Raw genomic sequence first — 24,128 nt, 5'->3', positions numbered from 1 at the left:
GCTGATCTGAGGTACAGTATGTGTGTGCCAATAGGACACAGTGTTTTGATTCCTGAAATTGTTTTCTTACGTTTGTATTAATATTTTACATTTGTTCCCAGGGGAGAAGGGGAAGGCACCTAGGGAGTGCTTAGGCAAGAGGCCTGCGGGCATACATAACCCGTAGTATTTACTGTCTATGCACACTAAGTAAGACCTGGGCAGACCACCTATTGTATTTTGGTTAGCTCACCAGGTGGTGCTAGTTAGGTAAGCAGTGGGTAGGCAGGTAAGGTAGGAGAGGGGGCTCTTTAACTTTAACTTTCTTTGCTTTGGTTTCGTCCAGCACCTTTTTCCCAAAATTACCGTGTGAAGGAATAAATTCCCTGTAAATGGTAAATTCTCTGCCTTTGTCATCCTTACCCGCACCTACAGTCCCATTCATCTTTCACTCCACGGGGAGTTGAGTTGTAGCAGGGTGTTGCGTTCCCTCTTCCTAGAAGCGTACATAACAGGGATGAGGTTCACCATCCAGCAGGACAATGACCCTAAGCATACTGATAAAGCAACACTCAAGTGGTTTAAGGGGAAACATTTAAATGTCTTCGAATTGCCTAGTCAAAGCCCAGACCTCAATCCAATTGAGAATCTGTGGTATGACTTAAAGATTGCTGTACACCAGCGGAACCCATCCAACTTGAAGGAGCTGGAGCAGTTTTGCCTTAAAGAATGGGCAAAAATCCCAGTGGCTAGATGTGCCAAGCTTATAGAGACATACCCCAAGAGACTTGCAGCTGTATTTGCTGCAAAAGGTGGCTCTACAAAATATTGACATTGGGGGTGAATAGTTTTGCAAGCTCAAGTTCTGCTTATTATCTTATCCTTCTTTATTTCGCAATAAAAAATATTTTGCATCTTCAAAGTGGTAGGCATGTTGTGTTGATCAAATGATACAAACACCCCAAAAATCTATTTTAATTCCAGGTTGTAAGGCAACAAAATAGGAAAAATTCCAAGGGGGGTTAGTACTTTCGCAAGGCACTATATATTTCACAGAGTCGTGGCTGAACGACAACATTAATAATCTACAGCTGGCGGGGTTTACGCTGCATCGGCCAGATAGAACCGCCGTCTCTGGTAAGACAATGGGTGGTGGTCTGTGTATATTTCTAAACAACAGCAGGTGCACGAAATCTAATAGTAAGAAAGTCTCTTGGTTTTACTCGCCTGTTGTAGAGTTTCTCATTATAAGCTGTTGACCACACTATTAAACAAGATAGTTTTCATCTATTTTCTTCATAGCTGTCCATTTACCACCACAAACCAATGCTGGCACTAAGACCGCACTCAACGAGCTGTACAGTAAATGGTCATAAGCAATCAGGAATACGCTCATCCAGAGGCAGCGCTCCTAGTGGCCGGAGACTTTAATGCAGGGAAACTTAAATCCGTTTAACCTCATTTACACCAACATGTTAAATGTGCAACCAGAAGATAAAACAACTCAAGACCACCTTTACTCCACACACAGAGACGTGTACCAAGCTCTCCCTCGCCCTCCATTTGGCAAATCTGACCATAATTCTATCCTCCTGATTTCTGCTTACAAGCAAAAACTAAAGCAGGAAGCACCAGTGACTCAGCCAATAAAGAAGTGGTGACATGACGCAGATGCTACGCACGTCTTTACTGACATGTTCAACATATCCCTGACTGAGTCTGTAATACCAACATGTTCAACATATCCCTGACTGAGTCTGTAATACCAACATGTTCAACCTGTCCCTGACTGAGTCTGTAATACCAACATGTTCAACATATCCCTGACTGAGTCTGTAATACCAACATGTTCAACATATCCCTGACTGAGTCTGTAATACCAACATGTTCAACATGTCCCTGACTGAGTCTGTAATACCAACATGTTCAACATATCCCTGACTGAGTCTGTAATACCAACATGTTCAACATATCCCTGACTGAGTCTGTAATACCAACATGTTCAACATATCCCTGACTGAGTCTGTAATACCAACATGTTCAACATATCCCTGACTGAGTCTGTAATACCAACATGTTCAACCTGTCCCTGACTGAGTCTGTAATACCAACATGTTCAACCTGTCCCTGACTGAGTCTGTAATACCAACATGTTCAACATATCCCTGACTGAGTCTGTAATACCAACATGTTCAACATATCCCTGACTGAGTCTGTAATACCAACATGTTCAACATATCCCTGACTGAGTCTGTAATACCAACATGTTCAACATATCCCTGACTGAGTCTGTAATACCAACATGTTCAACATGTCCCTGACTGAGTCTGTAATACCAACATGTTCAACATATCCCTGACTGAGTCTGTAATACCAACATGTTCAACATATCCCTGACTGAGTCTGTAATACCAACATGTTCAACATGTCCCTGACTGAGTCTGTAATACCAACATGTTCAACATATCCCTGACTGAGTCTGTAATACCAACATGTTCAACATATCCCTGACTGAGTCTGTAATACCAACATGTTCAACATATCCCTGACTGAGTCTGTAATACCAACATGTTCAACCTGTCCCTGACTGAGTCTGTAATACCAACATGTTCAACATATCCCTGACTGAGTCTGTAATACCAACATGTTCAACCTGTCCCTGACTGAGTCTGTAATACCAACATGTTCAACATATCCCTGACTGAGTCTGTAATACCAACATGTTCAACATATCCCTGACTGAGTCTGTAATACCAACATGTTCAACATATCCCTGACTGAGTCTGTAATACCAACATGTTCAACCTGTCCCTGACTGAGTCTGTAATACCAACATGTTCAACATATCCCTGACTGAGTCTGTAATACCAACATGTTCAACATATCCCTGACTGAGTCTGTAATACCAACATGTTCAACATATCCCTGACTGAGTCTGTAATACCAACATGTTCAACATATCCCTGACTGAGTCTGTAATACCAACATGTTCAACCTGTCCCTGACTGAGTCTGTAATACCAACATGTTCAACATATCCCTGACTGAGTCTGTAATACCAACATGTTCAACATATCCCTGACTGAGTCTGTAATACCAACATGTTCAACATATCCCTGACTGAGTCTGTAATACCAACATGTTCAACATATCCCTGACTGAGTCTGTAATACCAACATGTTCAACATATCCCTGACTGAGTCTGTAATACCAACATGTTCAACATATCCCTGACTGAGTCTGTAATACCAACATGTTCAACCTGTCCCTGACTGAGTCTGTAATACCAACATGTTCAACATATCCCTGACTGAGTCTGTAATACCAACATGTTCAACATATCCCTGACTGAGTCTGTAATACCAACATGTTCAACATATCCCTGACTGAGTCTGTAATACCAACATGTTCAACATATCCCTGACTGAGTCTGTAATACCAACATGTTCAACATATCCCTGACTGAGTCTGTAATACCAACATGTTCAACATATCCCTGACTGAGTCTGTAATACCAACATGTTCAACATATCCCTGACTGAGTCTGTAATACCAACATGTTCAACATATCCCTGACTGAGTCTGTAATACCAACATGTTCAACATATCCCTGACTGAGTCTGTAATACCAACATGTTCAACATATCCCTGACTGAGTCTGTAATACCAACATGTTCAACATATCCCTGACTGAGTCTGTAATACCAACATGTTCAACATATCCCTGACTGAGTCTGTAATACCAACATGTTCAACCTGTCCCTGACTGAGTCTGTAATACCAACATGTTCAACATATCCCTGACTGAGTCTGTAATACCAACATGTTCAACATATCCCTGACTGAGTCTGTAATACCAACATGTTCAACATATCCCTGACTGAGTCTGTAATACCAACATGTTCAACATATCCCTGACTGAGTCTGTAATACCAACATGTTCAACATATCCCTGACTGAGTCTGTAATACCAACATGTTTCAAGCAGACCACCATAGTCCCTGTGCCCAAGAACATTAAGGGAAGCTGCCTAAATCACTACCAACCCATAGCACTCACGTCTGTAGCCATGAAGTTCTTTGAAAGGATGGTCGTGGCTCATATCAACATCATTATCCAGGAAACCCTAGACCCACTCCAATTTGCACACTGCCCCCAACAGATCCACAGATGATGCATTCTTTATTGAACTCAACACAGCCCTTTACCATCAGGACAGATGGCAGACCTATGTAAGAATCCTATTCATTGAATACAGCTCAGCATTCAACAGCAAATTGCCCTCAAAGCTCATCACTAAGCTAAAGACCCTGGGGCTAAACACCTCCCTCTGCAACTGGATCCTGGACTTCCTGACGGGCCGCCCCCAGGTGGTAAGGGTAGGTAACAACACATCTGCCACGCTGATCCCCAACACTGGGGACCCCTCAGGGGTGCAAACTCAGTCCCCTCCTCTACTCCCTGTTCACTCATGACTGCATAGCCAGGAACGACTCATTAAGTTTGCCGACGACACAACAGTGATCACAGACAATGATCACAGACAATGATGAGCCTATATGGAGGAGGTCAGAGACCTGGCCGTGTGGTTCCAGGATAACAACCTCTCCCTCAACGTGATCAATACAAAGGAGATGATTGTGGACTACAGGAAAAGGAGGACCGACCACGCCTCCCTTCTCATCGACGGGGCTGTAGTGGAGCAGGTTGAGAACTTCAAGTTTCTTGGTGTCCACATCAACAACAAACTAGAATGGTTCAAACACACCAAGAAAGTCGTGAAGAGGGCACGACAAAGCCTATTCCCCCTCAGGAAACTAAAACGATTTGGCATGGGTCCTGAGATCATCAAAAGGTTCTACAGCTGCAACATCGAGAGCATCCTGACTGGTTGCATCACTGCCTGGTACGGCAATTGCTCGGCCTCTGACCGCAAGGCACTACAGAGGGTAGTGCGTACGACCCAGTACATCACTGGGACTAAGCTGCCTGCCATCCAAGACCTCTACACCAGGCGGTGTCAGAGGAAGGCCCTAAACTTTGTCAAAGACCCCAGCTACCCCAGTCATAGACTGTTCTCTCTACTACCGCATGGCAAGCGGTACCGGAGTGCCAAGTCTAGGACAAAAATGCTTCTCAACAGTTTTTACCCCCAAGCCATAAGACTCCTGAACAGGTAATCAAATGGCTACCTGGACTATTTGCATTGTGTGCCCCTCCCCCCCCAACCCCTCTTTTTTACGCTGCTGCTACTCTCTGTTTATGATGTATGCATAGTCACTTTAACTATACATTCTTGTACATACTACCTCAATTATGCCGACCAACCAGTGCTCCCGCACATTGGTTAACCGGGCTATCTGCATTGTGTCCCGCCACCCACCAACCCCTCTGTTACGCTACTGGTACCATCTGTTCATCATTTATGCATAGTCACTTTAACCATATCTACATGTACATACTACCTCAATCAGCCTGACTAACCGGTGTCTGTATGTAGCCTCGCTACTTTCATAGCCTCGCTACTGTATATAGCCTGTTTTTTTACTGTTGTTTAATTTCTTTACCTACCTATTGTTCACCTAACGGCAATTGCTCGGCCTCTGACCGCAAGGCACTACAGAGGGTAGTGCGTACGACCCAGTACATCACTGGGACTAAGCTGCCTGCCATCCAAGACCTCTACACCAGGCGGTGTCAGAGGAAGGCCCTAAACATTGTCAAAGACCCCAGCCACCCCAGTCATAGACTGTTCTCTCTACTACCGCATGGCAAGCGGTACCGGAGTGCCAAGTCTAGGACAAAAATGCTTCTCAAAATTTTTTACCCCCAAGCCATAAGACTCCTGAACAGGTAATCAAATGGCTACCTGGACTATTTGCATTGTGTGCCCCTCCCACCACCCCCCCCCCCCCCCCCAACCCCTCTTTTTTACGCTGCTGCTACTCTCTGTTTATGATGTATGCATAGTCACTTTAACTATACATTCTTGTACATACTACCTCAATTATGCCGACCAACCAGTGCTCCCGCACATTGGTTAACCGGGCTATCTGCATTGTGTCCCGCCACCCACCAACCCCTCTGTTACGCTACTGGTACCCTCTGTTCATCATTTATGCATAGTCACTTTAACCATATCTACATGTACATACTACCTCAATCAGCCTGACTAACCGGTGTCTGTATGTAGCCTCGCTACTTTCATAGCCTCGCTACTGTATATAGCCTGTCTTTTTACTGTTGTTTAATTTCTTTACCTACCTATTGTTCACCTAACACCTTTTTTTGCACTATTGGTTAGAGCCTGTAAGTAAGCATTTCACTACACCTGTTGTATTCGGCGCACGTGACAAATAAACTTTGATTTGAAATCCCTCAAATTTCATGTTGCTGTTTGGCCAATGTTCTGTCATCATCGTTCCCACAGTAATCTGCAATGCCTCTCCTCTCTGTGTTCCTCTTTCAGAGTGGTGTGTCTGCAATCCTAAGCGTCTTGGCTCAATATGATGCCTGAAATCTAACCTCTCCCTCTCTCCCTTTCCCCCTCTCTCTTCTCGCTTTACCTTCCTCTCTCACCCTCTCTCTTCTCTCCTCTTTCTTTCTTTCTTTCTTTCTTTCTTTCTTTCTTTCTTTCTTTCTTTCTTTCTTTCTTTCTTTCTATTTCTTTATTACTCTCTCTCCCCTCCTTCTCTCCCTCTCCTTCTCCATCTCTCTCCTTCCACTGCAGGTGTATTCCCCAATTACTCTGTTTCAGATTCATCACACCATGAGCTGCTGATAGAGAAGAAGAGAGAAAGAGAGTGGGTGTTGGTAAGAGAGACAGATAGAGAGAGATAGAGTGAAGGTGTGAGGAAAAACAGAGATAGAGTGGCAGATAATAAAGATAGAGAGAGTGTGAAAAACAGAGAGAGATGAAGAGAGAGTGTGAGAGAGAGACAGAGAGCGAGAGAGTGAGGGAGAAAAGTGGAGGGATATGGTTTGTGACACTGCCAGGGACTATACCAGTGGGAAATACTAGGGAGTACCAGGGAGGAGAGTGCTATGGAGTACTGGGGAGGGGAGTACTAGAGAGAGGAGTACCAGGGAGTACTAGTGAAGGAGTACTAGGGATGGGGGTACTAGGTAGGAGTGTACTAGGGAGTACCGGGGAGGGGAGTACCAGGGAGGAGAGTACCAGGGAGGGGAGTACTAGGAAGGAGAGTGCCAGGGAGGGAGGTACCAAGGAGTACTAGGGAGGGGAGGTAGAGGGAGGGGAGTATTAGGGAGGGGCTTACTAAGGAGGGGAATACCAGGGAGTACAATAAAGTACTAGGGAGGGGAGTACTAGGGAGTACTAGAGAGAGGAGTACTGGGCAGGGGAGTACAAGGGAGTACCACAGATGGAAGTATGCAAAAAGGGCATTACTAGAGAGGAAATGACCAGGGAGGGGAGTACTGGGGAGAGGGTACTAGGGAGTAGTAGGGAAAAGAGTACTAGGGAGGAGAGTACTAGGGAGTAATATGGAGGGGAGTACTCAGGAGGACAGTACTAGGGAGGGGAACACTAGGGAGATGAGTACCAGGGAGTACTAGGGAGTGGAGTACTAGGGATGATTGTACTAGGGAGAACTAAGGAGGGGAGTTCCAAGGAGGAGAGTACAAGGGAGGCGATTACTAAGGAGGAGAGTACTAGGGCAAACTGGGGAGGGGGGTACTAATGAGTACTAGGGAGGGGAGTACTAGAGATGGGAATACTAGTGAGGGAGTACAAGGGAAGGAGGTACAAGTGAGGAGAATACTAGGGAGTACTAGGGGGGGGGGAGTATGAGGACGGAGAGTACTAGGGAGTACTAGGGGGGGGGGTATGAGGAAGGAGAGTACCAGGGAGTACTAGGGAGGGGAGTGCTAGGGATGGGAATAAAAGTGAGGGAGTACTAGGCAGGGGTGTACGAAGGAGGATAGTACTAGGGCATACTAGGGAGGGGAGTACAATGGAGGACAGAACTAAGGAGGATATAACTAGGGAGGACAGTACGCGGGAGTACTAGGGGGACAGTACTAGGGAGGAGGGTACTAGGGATTACTATGGAGGAGAGTACAGGCCGGGCAGTACTAGAGAGGAAATTACCAGGGAGGGGAGGTACTAGGGAGTACTAGGGAGTGGAGTACTAGGGAATGGGGTACTAGGGAATACTAGGGAGGAAATTACCAGGGAGGGGAGTACTAGGGAGGAGGGTACTGGGGGATACTAGGGAGGGGGGTACTAGGACTGGGGATACTAGTGAGGGAGTACTAGGGAGGGGTACAAGGGAGGAGGGTACTATGAAGGGGAGCAATAGGAAGGAGAGTACTAGGGAGTACTAGGGAAGGGAGTACTATGGAGTACCAGGGAGGGGAGTACTAGGGAGATGAGTACTATGGAGGAGAGTACTAGGGGGGCGAGTACTAAGGAGGACTAGGGAAGGGAGTACTCTGGAGTACTTGGGATGAGAGTACTAGGGATAACTAGGTAGGAAAGTACTAGGGAGGGGAGTACTAGTGAGGGGAGTACTAGGCAGGGGAGTACTAGTGAGGGAGTACTGGGGAAGGGGTCACAAGTGAAGAGAGTACTAGGGAGTACTATGGAGGGGAGTACCATGGAGGAGGGTATTAGGGAGTACTAGGGAGGTGAGTACTAGGGATGGGAATACTAGTGAGGGTGTACTAGGCACTGGGGTACAAGGGAGGAGAGAACTAGGGCATACTAGGGAGGGATTAACAATGGAGGAGATAACTAGTGGGGACAGTACTAGGGAGTACTAGGGAGGAGGGTACTAGGGAGGAGAGAACTAGGGAGTACTAGGGAGGTGAGTACTAGGGAGGGCAGTACTAGAGAGGATAGTACTAAGGGAAGGGATGTACTAGGGAGTACTATGGAGGGGAGTACTAGGGAAGGGAGTACTAGGGAATACTAGGGAGGAGAGTACTAGGGATGGGGGTACTTGGGAGTACTAGGGATGATATTACCAGGGATGGGAGTACTAGGGAGGGGAGTACTAGGGAGGGGAATACTAGGGAGCAGAATACTAGGGAATACTAGGGAGGGTGGTTTTAGGGAGGGGAGTACCACGTAGTACTAATGAGTGAAATACTAGAGAGGAGGGTACTAGGGAGTACTAGGGAGGATAGTATTAGGGAGTACTAGGGATGAGAGTAAGAGAAAAAAGGGAAAGGGGGATACCTAGTCAGCTGTACAACTGAATGCCTCCAGTACTAGGGAGTGCTAGGGAGAGGAGTCTAGGGAGGAAAGTACGAGGGAGGACTAGGGATGAGAGTACTAGGGAGTACTGGGGATGGGAATACTACAGAGTACTAGGGATGGCTGTACTAGAAGGGTAGTACAAGGGAGGGGAGTACTAGATTTTTTTTTAAATCTTTTTTTTTTTTTACTCTGCGGTTCAACCAGAGATTAACAGATGTTGTTGTCAAATAAGGGAATAAAATAAGTGGCAGTCATATAAAAACCACAGCACAACATAATCCATCTAATGAGAGGGTCGAGTGGAACAGCTGTCCGGAGGGTCATAGGCTCAGTAAATGAGATGCAGGTAGATATTTCCTCCCCAGATGAAGCTGGCACACTCTCCCACAGCTCCTAGCAAAGGGAACCTGTCTGGATACTCTGTAACACTGTGCACGCGCGCACACACACACACACACACACACACACACACACACACACACACACACACACACACACACACACACACACACACACACACACACACACACACACACACACACACACACACACACACACACACACACACACACACACACACACACACACACACACACACACACAGGCACGTGTACACACACACACACACACACAAACACTTGCATGAACGCACACAGACCCACGCACTTGCACGCAAAACACAAAAAACATGCCAATTCAGGAAGTGATTTGAATAAAACATTTTCAAACTTTCAAATAATATATTCTACTTTTCAGTTTATTGAAAAGTAATTGATTATTGAATTGTCAATTTAGTTGACTTCCTGAATTGACTGCCACACACAGTCACAGTCACTTACATGCAACCTGCACTTCAGTCCTCCTCTGTAGTAATGCTCCTACACGGTTCCTGATGATACATTGGTAGAAGCCAGCATGGGAACGGTCCAGGGAGGGAATCAAGTACCTGCAAAACACACACATATTACACACATTCACACACACATATTAGATATCTGGAACACATACGATACACACACATTAGACTATTGAAACACGCACAATACATACATCAATCAAAATGAAGTACGCTTTAAGCGACATCTATTTGTCTAAACACACAATACCCCCAAATGACTGGAGTAACTTAAATACCTCACCTCACAGATTACTGCAGCTGTACATAGCCTATCTATAATTTAGCCCAAACAACTACCTCTTCCCCTACTGTATTTATTTATTTATTTTGCTCCTTTGCACCCCATTATATCTATTTCTACTTTGCATATTCTTCCACTGCAAATCTACCATTCCAGTGTTTTACTTGTTGTATTGTATTTACTTCGCCACCATGGCCTTTTTTTGCCTTTACCTCCCTTATCTCACCTCATTTGCTCACATTGTATATAGACTTATTTTCTACTGTATTATTGACTGTATGTTTTGTTTATTCCATGTGTAACTCTGTGTTGATGCATGTGTCGAATTGCTATGCTTTATCTTGGCCAGGTCGCAGTTGTAAATGAGAACTTGTTCTCAACTAGCCTACCTGGTTAAATAAAGGTGAAAAGAAAAACACGACTGGAGTACCTACAATACCTACAATATCCCTCCACGACTGGAGTACCTACAATATCCCTCCACGACTGGAGTACCTACAATATCCCTCCACGACTGGAGTACCTACAATCTCCCTCCACGACTGGAGTACCTACAATACATCCAACTGACTGTATCATCAACAATACCCCCACATGACTGAAGCAACTACAATACACCCACATGACTGGAGCAACTACAATACCCCCACATGAATGGTGTACCTACAATACACCCACATGACTGGAGCACCTACAATACCCCCACATGACTGGAGTACCTACAATACACCCACATGACATTGTCACCTAAAAAACACCCACATGACTGGAGTACCTACAATACCCCCACATGACAGGCGTACCTACAATAGACCCACATGACTTGAGAACCAACAAAACATCCACATGACTGGAGTACCTACAATAACCCCACATGAATGGCGTACCTACAATAACCCCACATGGCTGGCGTACCTACAATAGACCCACATGACTTGAGAACCAACAAAACATCCACATGACAGGCGTACCTACAATAGACCCACATGACTTGAGTACCTACAATAACCCTACATGACTGGAGCAACTACAAAACATCCACATGACTGGAGCACCAACAATACCCCCACATGACTGTAGTACCTACAAAACCCCCACATGACTGGAGTAACTACAATTCCCCCACATGACTGGAGTACCCACAATACCCCACCATGACTGGCGTACCTACAATACACCCACATGACAGTGTCACCTAAAAAAACATCCACATGACTGGAGTACCTACAATAACCCCACATGACTGGAGTACCTACAATAGACCCACATGACAGGCGTACCTACAATGCCCCCACTTGACTGGAGCACCAACAATACCCCCACATGACTGGAGTACCTACAATACCCCCACATGACTGGAGTACCTACAATTCCCCCACATGACTGGTGTATCTACAATACCCCTATATGACTGGAGAACCTACAATAGCCCCACATGACTGGAGAACCTACAATAGCCCAACATGATTGGAGCACCAACAATACCCCCACGTGACTGGAGTAACTACAACACTTCCACATGACTGGAGTACCTAAAATAACCCCCACATGACTGGAGTACCTACAACATCCCCACCTGACTGTATCACCTACAATACCCCTATATGACTGGAGAACCTACAATAGCCCCATATGACTGGAGAACCTACAATAGCCCCACATGATTGGAGCACCAACAATACCCCCACGTGACTGGAGTAACTACAACACTTCCACATGACTGGCGTACCTACAATAGACCCACATGACTGGAGTACCTAGAATACACCAACGTGACTGGAGTGCCTACAATAACCCAACATACTCCTACATGACTGTATCACCTACAATAGCCCCATATGACTGGAGAACCTACAATACCCACACATGACTGGAGTACTTACAAAACCCACAGATGAATGTATCATCTACAATACCCCCACGACACTGGAGTACCTAAAATACCCCTACATGACTGGAGTACCTACAAAACCTCCAATTGACTGTATCATCAAAAATACCCCACACATGACTCGAGCAACTACAATACACCCACATGATTGGAGCAACAACAATACCCACAAATGACTGGAGTACATACAATACCCCCACATGACTGGAGAACCTACAATTGCCCCAATTGACTGGAGAACCTACGATACCCCCACATGACAGCTGAACCTACAATACCCCTACATGAATTGAGCAAATATAGTACCCCTCCATGACTTGAGTACCTACAATACCTGTACATGACTGGAGCAACAACAATTCCACCACATGACTGGAGCAACAACAATTCCCCCACATGACTGGAGTACCAACAATACCCCCACATGACTGGAGTACCTACAATACCCGCCTTATGACTGAAGTACCTACAATAACACCCATAACTGGAGTACCTATAATATCCCCCCCCCCCCCCATGACTGGAGTACCTATAATACCCCCACGTTACTGGAGAACCTATAATACCAACAAATTACTGGAGAACCTACAACACCCCCACGTTACTGGAGAACCTTTAATACCCCCACATTACTTGAGTACCTTCAATACCCGCCTTATGACTGAAGTACCTACAATAACACCCATAACTGGAGTACCTTCAATACCCCCACGTTACTGGAGAACCTTTAATACCCCCACATTACTTGAGTACCTTCAATACCCGCCTTATGACTGAAGTACCTACAATAACACCCATAACTGGAGTACCTTCAATACCCCCACATGACTGGAGTACCTTCAATACCCCCACATGACTGGAGTACCTACAATACCCCCACATGACTGGAGTACCTACAATAGACCCACATGACTGGAGTACCTACAATACCCTCACATGATTGGAGTACCTACAGTACCCCCACATGACTGTATCACCTACAGTACCCCCACATGACTGTATCACCTACAATACCCCCTCATGACTGAAAAACCTACAATACCCCCAAATGACTGTATCACCTACAATACCCCTCATGACTGGAGAACCTACAATACCCCCACATGACTGTAGAACCTACAATACCCCCACATTACTGTATCACCTACAATACCCCCACATGACTGTATCACCTACAATACCCCCATGTGACTGGAGTACCTACAATACCCCCACATGACTGTAGAACCTACAATACCCCCACATGACTGTAGAACCTACAATACCCCCACATGACTGTATCACCTACAATAGCCCTTCATGACTGGAGAACCTACAATACCCCCACATGACTGTATCACCTACAATACCCCCACATGACTGGAGTACCTACAATACCCCCACATGACTGTAGAACCTACAATACCCCCACATGACTGTAGAACCTACAATACCCCCACATGACTGTAGAACCTACAATACCCCCACATTACTGTATCACCTACAATACCCCCTCATGACTGGAGAACCTACAATACCCCCACATGACTGTATCACCTACAATACCCCCAAATGACTGGAGTACCTACAATACACCCACATGACTGTATTACCTACAATAACCCCACATGACTGCAGTACCTACAATACCCCCACATTATTGTATCTACTACAATACCCCCTCATAACTGGAGTACCTACAATACCATCCTAAGACTGGAGTACCTACAATACCCTCACATGACTGGAGTACATTTAATACCCCCACATGACTGGATAACCTACAATACCCCCAAATGACTGTATCACCTTCAACACCCCAAATGACTGTATCAACTGCAATACTCCCACATGTCTGTTTCACCTACAATACCCCCACCTGACCAGAGTACACCTACAAAATACCCCCACCTGACCAGAGTACCTACAATACCCTCACATGACTGGAGTACCTAAAATACCTCCACATGACTGGAGTACCTACAATACCTCCACATGACTGTAGTACCTAAAATACCTCCACATGACTGGAGTACCTACAATACCTCCACATGACTGTAGTACCCACAATACCTCCACATGACTGTAGTACCTAAAATACCTCCACATGACTGGAGTACCTACAATACCTCCACATGACTGTAGTACCTACAATACCTCCACATGACTGGAGTACCTACAATACCCCCACATGACTGGAGTACCTACAATACCCCCATATGACTTGAGTACCTACAACACTTCCACATGACTGGAGTACCTAAAATACCTCCACATGACTGGAGTACCTACAATACCCCCACATGCCTGGAGTACCTACAATACCCCACATGACTGTATCACCTACAATACCCCCACATGCCTGGAGTACCTACAATACCCCACATGAATGTATCACCTACAATACCCCACATGACTGTATCACCTACAATACCCCACATGACTGTATCACTTACAATACCCCCACATGCCTGGAGTACCTGGAGGAGTACCTACAATACCCCACATGACTGTATCACTTACAATACCCCCACATGCCTGGAGTACCTACAATACCCCACATGACTGGAGTACCTACAATACCCCACATGACTGGAGTACCTACAATACCCCACATGACTGTATCACCTACAATACCCCACATGACTGTATCACCTACAATACCCCCACGTTATTGTATCATCTACAATACCCCCACGTGATTGGAGTACCTACAATACCCCTACATGACTGGAGTACCTACAATACATCCAATTGACTGTATCATCAACCATACCCCACACACGACTCAAGCAACTACAATACACCCACATGATTGGAGCAACAACAATGCTCCCACATGACTGGAGTACCTAAAATACCACCACATGACTGGAGAACCTGAATTACCCCCACATGACTGGAGCAACTACAATACCCTCAGATGATTGGAGTACCTACAATACCCTCAGATGATTGGAGTACCTACAATACCCCCACATGACTGGAGTACCTACAATAACTCAAATTGGCTGTATCATCAACTATACCCCACACATGACTGAAACAACTACAATACCCCCACAAGACAGGAGTACCTACATTACCCCCCCAAGACTGGAGTACCTACAATACCCCTCCATGTCTAGAGTACCTACAATACATCCACATGACAATAGTAACTACAATACCTCCTCATGACTGGAGAACCTACAATACTCCCTCATGACTGGAGCAACTACACTACACCCACATGACTGGAGTAACTACAATACCCCCACATGATTGGAGCAACTACAAACCCCCCACATGACTGGAGTAACTACAATACCCCCACATGATTGGAGCAACTACAAAACCCCCACATGACTGGAGAACCTACAATACTCCCTCATGACTGGAGAACCTACAATACACACAAATGACTGTATCACCTGCAATACTCCCACATGTCTGTATCACCTACAACTCCCCCACCTGACCAGAGTACCTACAATACCCTCATAAGAGTGTATCACCTACAATACCCCCACGTGACTGGAGGACCTACAATACCCCCACATGACTGGAGTACCTTTAATACCCCAACGTGACTGGAGGACCTACAATACCCCCACATGACTGGAGTACCTTTAATACCCCCACATGACTGGAGTACCTACAATACCCCCACATGACTGGAGTACCTTTAATACCCCCACATGACTGGAGTACCTTTAATACCCCCACATGACTGGAGGACCTACAATACCCCCACATGACTGGAGTACCTTTAATACCCCCAGATGACTGGAGTACCTACAATACCCGCACATGAGTGGAGTACCTACAATACCCCCTCCCGCCCATGACTGGATAACCTACAATACCCCCACATGACTGGAACACCTACCATGCCCCCACATGACAGCTGAACCTACAATACCCACACATGACTGTATCTTCTACAATAACCCAACATGATTGGAGTACCTACAATACCCCCACATGAGTTGAGTACCTACAATTTACTGTATCATCAACAGTACCCCAAACATGACTGGAGCAACTACACTACACCCACATGACTGGAGTAACTACAATACCCCCACATGATTGGAGCAACTACAAAACCCCCACATGACTGGAGTAACTACAATACCCCCACATGATTGGAGTACCTACAATACCCCACATGACTGTATCACTTACAATACCCCCACATGCCTGGAGTACCTACAATACCCCACATGACTGGAGTACCTACAATACCCCACATGACTGGAGTACCTACAATACCCCACATGACTGTATCACCTACAATACCCCACATGACTGTATCACCTACAATACCCCCACGTTATTGTATCATCTACAATACCCCCACGTGATTGGAGTACCTACAATACCCCTACATGACTGGAGTACCTACAATACCACCACATGACTGGAGAACCTGAATTACACACGACTCAAGCAACTACAATACACCCACATGATTGGAGCAACAACAATGCTCCCACATGACTGGAGTACCTAAAATACCACCACATGACTGGAGAACCTGAATTACCCCCACATGACTGGAGCAACTACAATACCCTCAGATGATTGGAGTACCTACAATACCCTCAGATGATTGGAGTACCTACAATACCCCCACATGACTGGAGTACCTACAATAACTCAAATTGGCTGTATCATCAACTATACCCCACACATGACTGAAACAACTACAATACCCCCACAAGACAGGAGTACCTACATTACCCCCCCAAGACTGGAGTACCTACAATACCCCTCCATGTCTAGAGTACCTACAATACATCCACATGACAATAGTAACTACAATACCTCCTCATGACTGGAGAACCTACAATACTCCCTCATGACTGGAGCAACTACACTACACCCACATGACTGGAGTAACTACAATACCCCCACATGATTGGAGCAACTACAAAACCCCCACATGACTGGAGTAACTACAATACCCCCACATGACTGGAGTACCTACAATAACTCAAATTGGCTCTATCATCAACTATACCCCACACATGACTGAAACAACTACAATACCCCCACAAGACAGGAGTACCTACATTACCCCCCCAAGACTGGAGTACCTACAATACCCCTCCATGTCTAGAGTACCTACAATACATCCACATGACAATAGTAACTACAATACCTCCTCATGACTGGAGAACCTACAATACTCCCTCATGACTGGAGAACCTACAATACACACAAATGACTGTATCACCTGCAATACTCCCACATGTCTGTATCACCTACAACTCCCCCACCTGACCAGAGTACCTACAATACCCTCATAAGAGTGTATCACCTACAATACCCCCACGTGACTGGAGGACCTACAATACCCCCACATGACTGGAGTACCTTTAATACCCCAACGTGACTGGAGGACCTACAATACCCCCACATGACTGGAGTACCTTTAATACCCCCACATGACTGGAGTACCTTTAATACCCCCACATGACTGGAGTACCTTTAATACCCCCACATGACTGGAGGACCTACAATACCCCCACATGACTGGAGTACCTTTAATACCCCCAGATGACTGGAGTACCTACAATACCCGCACATGAGTGGAGTACCTACAATACCCCCTCCCGCCCATGACTGGATAACCTACAATACCCCCGCATGACTGGAACACCTACCATGCCCCCACATGACAGCTGAACCTACAATACCCACACATGACTGTATCTTCTACAATAACCCAACATGATTGGAGTACCTACAATACCCCCACATGAGTTGAGTACCTACAATTTACTGTATCATCAACAATACCCCAAACATGACTGGAGCAACTACACTACACCCACATGACTGGAGTAACTACAATACCCCCACATGATTGGAGCAACTACAAAACCCCCACATGACTGGAGTAACTACAATACCCCCACATGATTGGAGTACCTACAATAACCTCACATGACTGGAGTACCTACAACCCCCCCCCCCCCCCCCCCCCGCCCACGACTGGAGTACCTACAATATCTCCAATTGACTGTTTCATCAACATTACCCCAAACATGACTGCAGCAACTACAATACACCCACATGATTGGAGCAACTACAATACACCCACATGATTGGAGCAACTACAATACACCCACATGATTGGAGCAACTACAATAACCCCGCATGACTGGAGTACCTACAATACCCCCACATGACTGTAAAAACAACAATACCCCAACATGACTGGAGTACCTACAAAACCCCCACAAGACAGCAGTACCTACAACAACCCCACATGAGTTGAGTACCTACAATACCCCCACATGATTGGAGTACAAACAATACCCCCACATGACTGTATCACCTAAAATAGCCCCACATGACTGGAGATCCTACAATACCACCCCATGACTGGAGTACCTCCAATACCCCCACATGACTTGAGTACCTACAATACATTCACATGAATGGAGTACCTACAATACCCGCACATGACTGAAGTACCTACAATACCCCCACACGAGTGGAGTACCTACAATACCCTCACATGATTGGAGTACCTACAATACCCCCAATGACTGGAGTACCTATAATATCACCCCATGACTGGAGTACCCACAATACCCCCCCATAACTGGAGTACCTATAATATCCCCCATGACTGGTGTATCTACAATACCCCCCCATTACTGGAGTACCTACAATACCCCCCCATGACTGGAGTACCTACAATACCCCCACATGACTGGAGTATCAACAATACCCCCACATGACTGGAGTATCAACAATACCCCCACATGACTGGAGTATCAACAATACCCCCACATGACTGGAGTATCAACAATACCCCCACATGACTGGAGTATCAACAATACCCCCACATGACTGGAGTATCAACAATACCCCCACATGACTGGAGTATCAACAATACCCCCACATGACTGGAGTATCAACAATACCCCCACATGACTGGAGTATCAACAATACCCCCACATGACTGGAGTATCAACAATACCCCCACATGACTGGAGTATCAACAATACCCCCACATGACTGGAGTATCAACAATACACTAGACTTTTTACATTGACCCCCCCCCCCCACACTTGTTTTGTTCACTGCTGCTACTCGCTGTGTTTTATCTTTGCATAGTCACTTCACCCCTACGTACATGTACAAATTATCTTAACTAACCTGTACCCCCGCACACTGACTCTGTACTAGTACCTCCTGTATATTACCTCTTTATTGTTATTTTATTCATGTTTCTTTTCTTTTTTTTCTATGGAAAATATTTTCTTAACTCTTCTTGAACTGCACTAAGCATTTCACGGTAAGGTCTACAATTGTATTCGGCGCATGTGACAAATAAAGTTTGATTTAAAAATTAACAAAAATATACAATTTATTTTGAAATGCATTTATTAAAATACATGTATTTTGAAATGCACTCAATAAAATACATGTATTTCGAAATGTATTCATTAAAATGCATGCATTTTGTATTTTAAAACTCTGAAATACTGTATACAGTAATCCCTCGTTTATCGCGGGGGTTACGTTCCGAAAATGACCCGCGATAAGTGAAATCCGCGAAATAGAAAACTTTTTTTTTTTTTACAATTAGCAACTATTACATGTATACAAATACAGTGACTCACGTGTAGGCCGTTTCGTCGACATTATGGGTTTAGGAGATGTTCGAAATTACAAGATAATTTGGCCAACTTAATGTAAATTTGCCAAGCTGTTTTATGTACGTACACATAACTGCACGAGACGACAAAATGATAGCACAATTCGTAGCATGTTTTGATACAAGAAGCGGGAGTGAGTTTTTAGCGAATCAGAATGCAGAGCACAATGCACCAAAAAAAAAAAAAAAATGCATTATGAAAATCCGCGAAATAGCGAATCCGCGATAAGTGAACCGCGAAGTGGCGAGGGATCACTGTATTTGCAAGTAGAGCAACAACATACAGCAACAACATTCTCAGAAACGGTTAAAAAAACATTTTACTTGCTATAGCTGTGATATGTTGTTTATCTACCTTTGTTGAATACCCTGAAGTCACTCTGGTTAAGAGTGTCTGCTAAACAGGCACTTGCATAGATTGGGCTCCTGTGTAGAGCACATGCTCCTTACAGTCTCCAAAGTGCCTTTTTCGGTGGTGGTATAATTTCCTCATAAAAATATTTTTGATTTATAGATTTTTTGTCCTTGCTGTTCTGAACCCACTGTCCGCAAGTCGTCGTTAAATTCTTAAATATGTTTCAGAACCAAAAATATGTGCTTCTTGATTGTTGACCAATGACCAGTCATCATCATTGGCTGGCCCGCATATCCAGATTAGTGACCAGAAAGAACTTGTTTAATATCCTCCAGTTTTGCCTGGCACAAACAGAAAAGTCTATGTTTATTATCCATTTAAAAAACAGTTTAGCAATCGACTACTGATTTATCTTTACCAGAACAACAGGCTACCTGGTGATTTGATTGATCATTTTCATATTTCAGATAGGCATGTTTGGGTGCAAACTGGTTGAATCAATGTTGTTTCCATGTCATTTCAATGAAATTATGTTGAACCAACTTGGAAGAGACATTAAATTGACATCTGTGCCCAGTGGGAGGATACTGGCTATATGTTTAAAGATAAGCAGTTGTAACATCGCACGACCGTCAATATTATGGGATGGAGATGTAACCTATTCTGGGGAATTTATTACAATATTTTTGAGGAAAAACGTGGCTCCCTGGCTAGCAATGAGCACTCTGCAGGAAGGCTGCCCTCCAAAATGATAGAGCTTTGCAGACAGAACATGCTTTCCATCTGATCCTGCAACCTCCAAGTAGCCTAGCCTGTATCATGTTGCTCGCTCTGGACTCCAGACAAGTGACATGATGTATCCATCCCTAGCGGATATTGGCTGCTAACATGAATGACTTTCAGCTGCAAATACAGGTGTAAAACGCAGTTTATTTCTGTAGCCTATCTTGAGTTTTGAAAACTCATCACTGTTTATGGCTGTAACGAAAGGCTACATTTGCTCAGCAATTGTGGGTGCATGTTCGCATGTGCATGACTTGGCCTTTGCCTCTCCCGAGCCCGTTGGGGAGCTGCAGCGATCAGACAAGAACGTAATTGTGGAGAAAAAGGAGGGTAAAGAAAAAATACTAAAATAAAAAGTTTTAAAACCAGTGGGACAACTTGATAGGGTGAACAAAGAGAGTTAGGTTGGATATAGTCATGGTAGGCTACAGTATTTCTTACGATCTTTTATGTTGACTGGAAATGTGTTGGTCATTGTTTATAAGAGCAGCATTCATTCCAGTTTAAAATAGTTTAGCTGAGTACTTTCCTCATCAGATTGGTCTGCTTCACCTCTTCTTCTAAAAGCTGCTCAGCTAGTCTGTGAGTGCGGTTGCATACATTTTTTGGTGGGAGTTGCCATTTTTTTATTTTATTCACATGCCTCCCAAAAGGTCTGAAAATGGCCCTGATGCTAAATGAACATTAACTGACCAAAATGAATTGCAAAGCACACTGGGTATTATTATTGGCCTTGTTTCAGGGGTGGCACTCAATAGAACAAAACTCAGCATGCTTTGTAACTGTTCATTTTTACATATACACTACCGGTCAAAAGTTCTAGAACAACTAATCATTCAAATGTTTTTCTTTATTTTTACTATTTTTTAAATTGTAGAATAATAGTGAAGACATCAAAACTAAGAAATAACACATGGAATCATGTAGCAACCAAAAAAGTGTTAAACAAATCAAAATCAATTTTATATTTGAGTTTCTTCAATTAGCCACCCTTTGCCTTGATGACAGATTTGCACATTCTTGGCATTCTCTCAACAAGCTTCATGAGGTAGTCACCTGGAATGCATTTCAATGGCAGGTGTGCCTTCTTAAAAGTTAATTTGCGGAATGTCTTTCCTTCTTAATCAGTTGTGTTGTGACAAGGTGGGGGGTAAACAGAAGATAGCCTATTTGGTAAAAAATGTACAAAGTACATATTATGGCAATAACAGCTCAAATAAGCAAAGAGAAATGACAGTCCATCATTACTTTAAGACAAGAAGGTCAGTCAATATAGAACATTTCAAGAACTTGGAAAGTTTCTTCAAGTGCAGTCGCAAAACCCATCAAGCGCTATGATGAAACTGGCTCTCATGAGGACCACAACAGGAATGGAAGACCCAGAGTTACCTCTGTTCCAGAGGATAAGTTCATTATAGTTACCAGCCTCAGAAATTGCAGCCCAAATAAATGCTTCACAGAGTTCAAGTAACAGACACATCTCAACATCAACTGTTCAGAGGAGACTGTATGAATCAGGCCTTCATTCACGAATTGCTGCAAAGAAACCACTACTAAAGGACACCGATAATAAGAAGACACTTGTTTGGGCCAAGAAACATGAGCAATGGACGTTAGATCGGTGGAAATTTGTCCTTTGGTCTGGAGTCCAAATTGGAAAGTTTTGGATCCAACCGCTGTGTCTTTGTGAAACGCGGTGTGGGTGAACGGATGAACTCCACATGTGTATTTCCCACCGTAAAGCATGGAGGAGAATGTGTTATGGTGTGGGGGTGCTTTGCTGGTGACATTGTCACTGATTTATTTAGAATTCAAGGCACACTTAACCACCATGGCTACCACAGCCTTCTGCAGCGACATGCCATGACTCTGGTTTGCGCTTAGTGGGACTGTTATTTGTTTTTCAACAGAACAATGACCCAACACACCTCCAGGCTGTGTAAGGGCTATTTTACCAAAAAGGAGAGTGATGCATCAGATGACCTGGCCTCCACAATCCCCCGACCTCAACCCAATTGAGATGGTTTGGGATGAGTCCGACCGCAGAGTGAAGAAAAAGCAGCCAACAAGTGCTCAGCATATGTGGGAAATCATTCAAGACTGCTGGAAAAGCATTCCAGCTGAAGCTGGTTGAGATCATGCCATGAGTGTGCAAAGCTGTCATTAAGGCAAAGGGTGGCTATTTGAAGAATTTCAAATATTAAATATATTTAGATTTGTGATTCCATATGTGTTATTTCATAGTTTTGATGTCTTAACTATTGTTCCTCAATGTAGAAAATAGTCAAAATAAAGAAAAACCCTTGAATGAGTATGCGTTCTAAAACTTTTGACCGGTAGTTTACATTTATATTTAGTTCATTTAGCACACTCTCTTATCACACCATAGTGCCATCAGACTTCTGATATTAATGTAGGGTGAAAGGGTGCCACAAAATTGTGAACCATTATAAAGAAATGGGATACAAAAGTATTTTGAAAATACAAAATACAGCTCACCCCATCTATTCCAGAGTGTTTTACTGAAGCAGACCCTAGAGAGATGACAACAGCAACATCAGCAATGCAGGTGTTATGTACACATCCACCAGTCAACAGCCCACCCACACCCTCCCTATGACCTTGAGTTCACTGTACGCCCCATGGAGCTGCAGTACCTATTCCGTCCCATGTGGGGACAGCCTAACACATCATATTCAATACCATACCTAAGCAGGATGGAGTAATTTTGTCAACGTAACGATAGGACACTAACACTTCGTAAGTCGTCATGCTCTCTGAGTCTGGCTGCAGAGAGTAACATGTCTGCAATCAAGGAGGGGGATATCACACAAGGAAATTACCATAAAAGGAGAAATGCAGAGAAAGACTCTCTGTGATGATTAATAAAAGGTAAAAATCCCTTGATGTGTTTGACACTGGAATGAAACACAATGCCTGGGTCTTTGGTCAGGGAGCCAGACTCCACTACACCAAAGGGACATCTCTTTCCTTTGGTCTATTATATTTCACTACTTTCTGTCCTACAGTGAGGTAGTGTCTGGTATATTCATTTTCCCACACAAACTCTTAGTTTGAGAAGGTCTAACAGAAAAAAGGGACTTTCATGTCGACAAT

At 44.4% G+C, this 24,128-nt stretch overlaps 1 protein-coding gene across 1 annotated transcript in view; it reads right to left on the bottom strand.

The window, feature by feature from the left end:
* The window catches only part of LOC139571488 (protein sidekick-2-like), a 659,762-nt gene that overhangs the window by 156,204 nt on the left and 479,430 nt on the right, over positions 1 to 24,128 (bottom strand). The window contains exon 3 of the mRNA XM_071394417.1: positions 10,041 to 10,147. Coding sequence (XP_071250518.1) covers positions 10,041 to 10,147 — 107 coding nt within the window. The remainder of the gene's footprint in view (positions 1 to 10,040; positions 10,148 to 24,128) is intronic.

The sequence above is a fragment of the Salvelinus alpinus genome, chromosome 3 (genome assembly GCF_045679555.1).
Source record: "Salvelinus alpinus chromosome 3, SLU_Salpinus.1, whole genome shotgun sequence".
Classification (NCBI taxonomy): domain Eukaryota; kingdom Metazoa; phylum Chordata; class Actinopteri; order Salmoniformes; family Salmonidae; genus Salvelinus; species Salvelinus alpinus.
The sequence above is the reverse complement of the archived record's forward strand: the minus strand, read 5'-3'. Positions and strand labels throughout refer to the sequence as shown.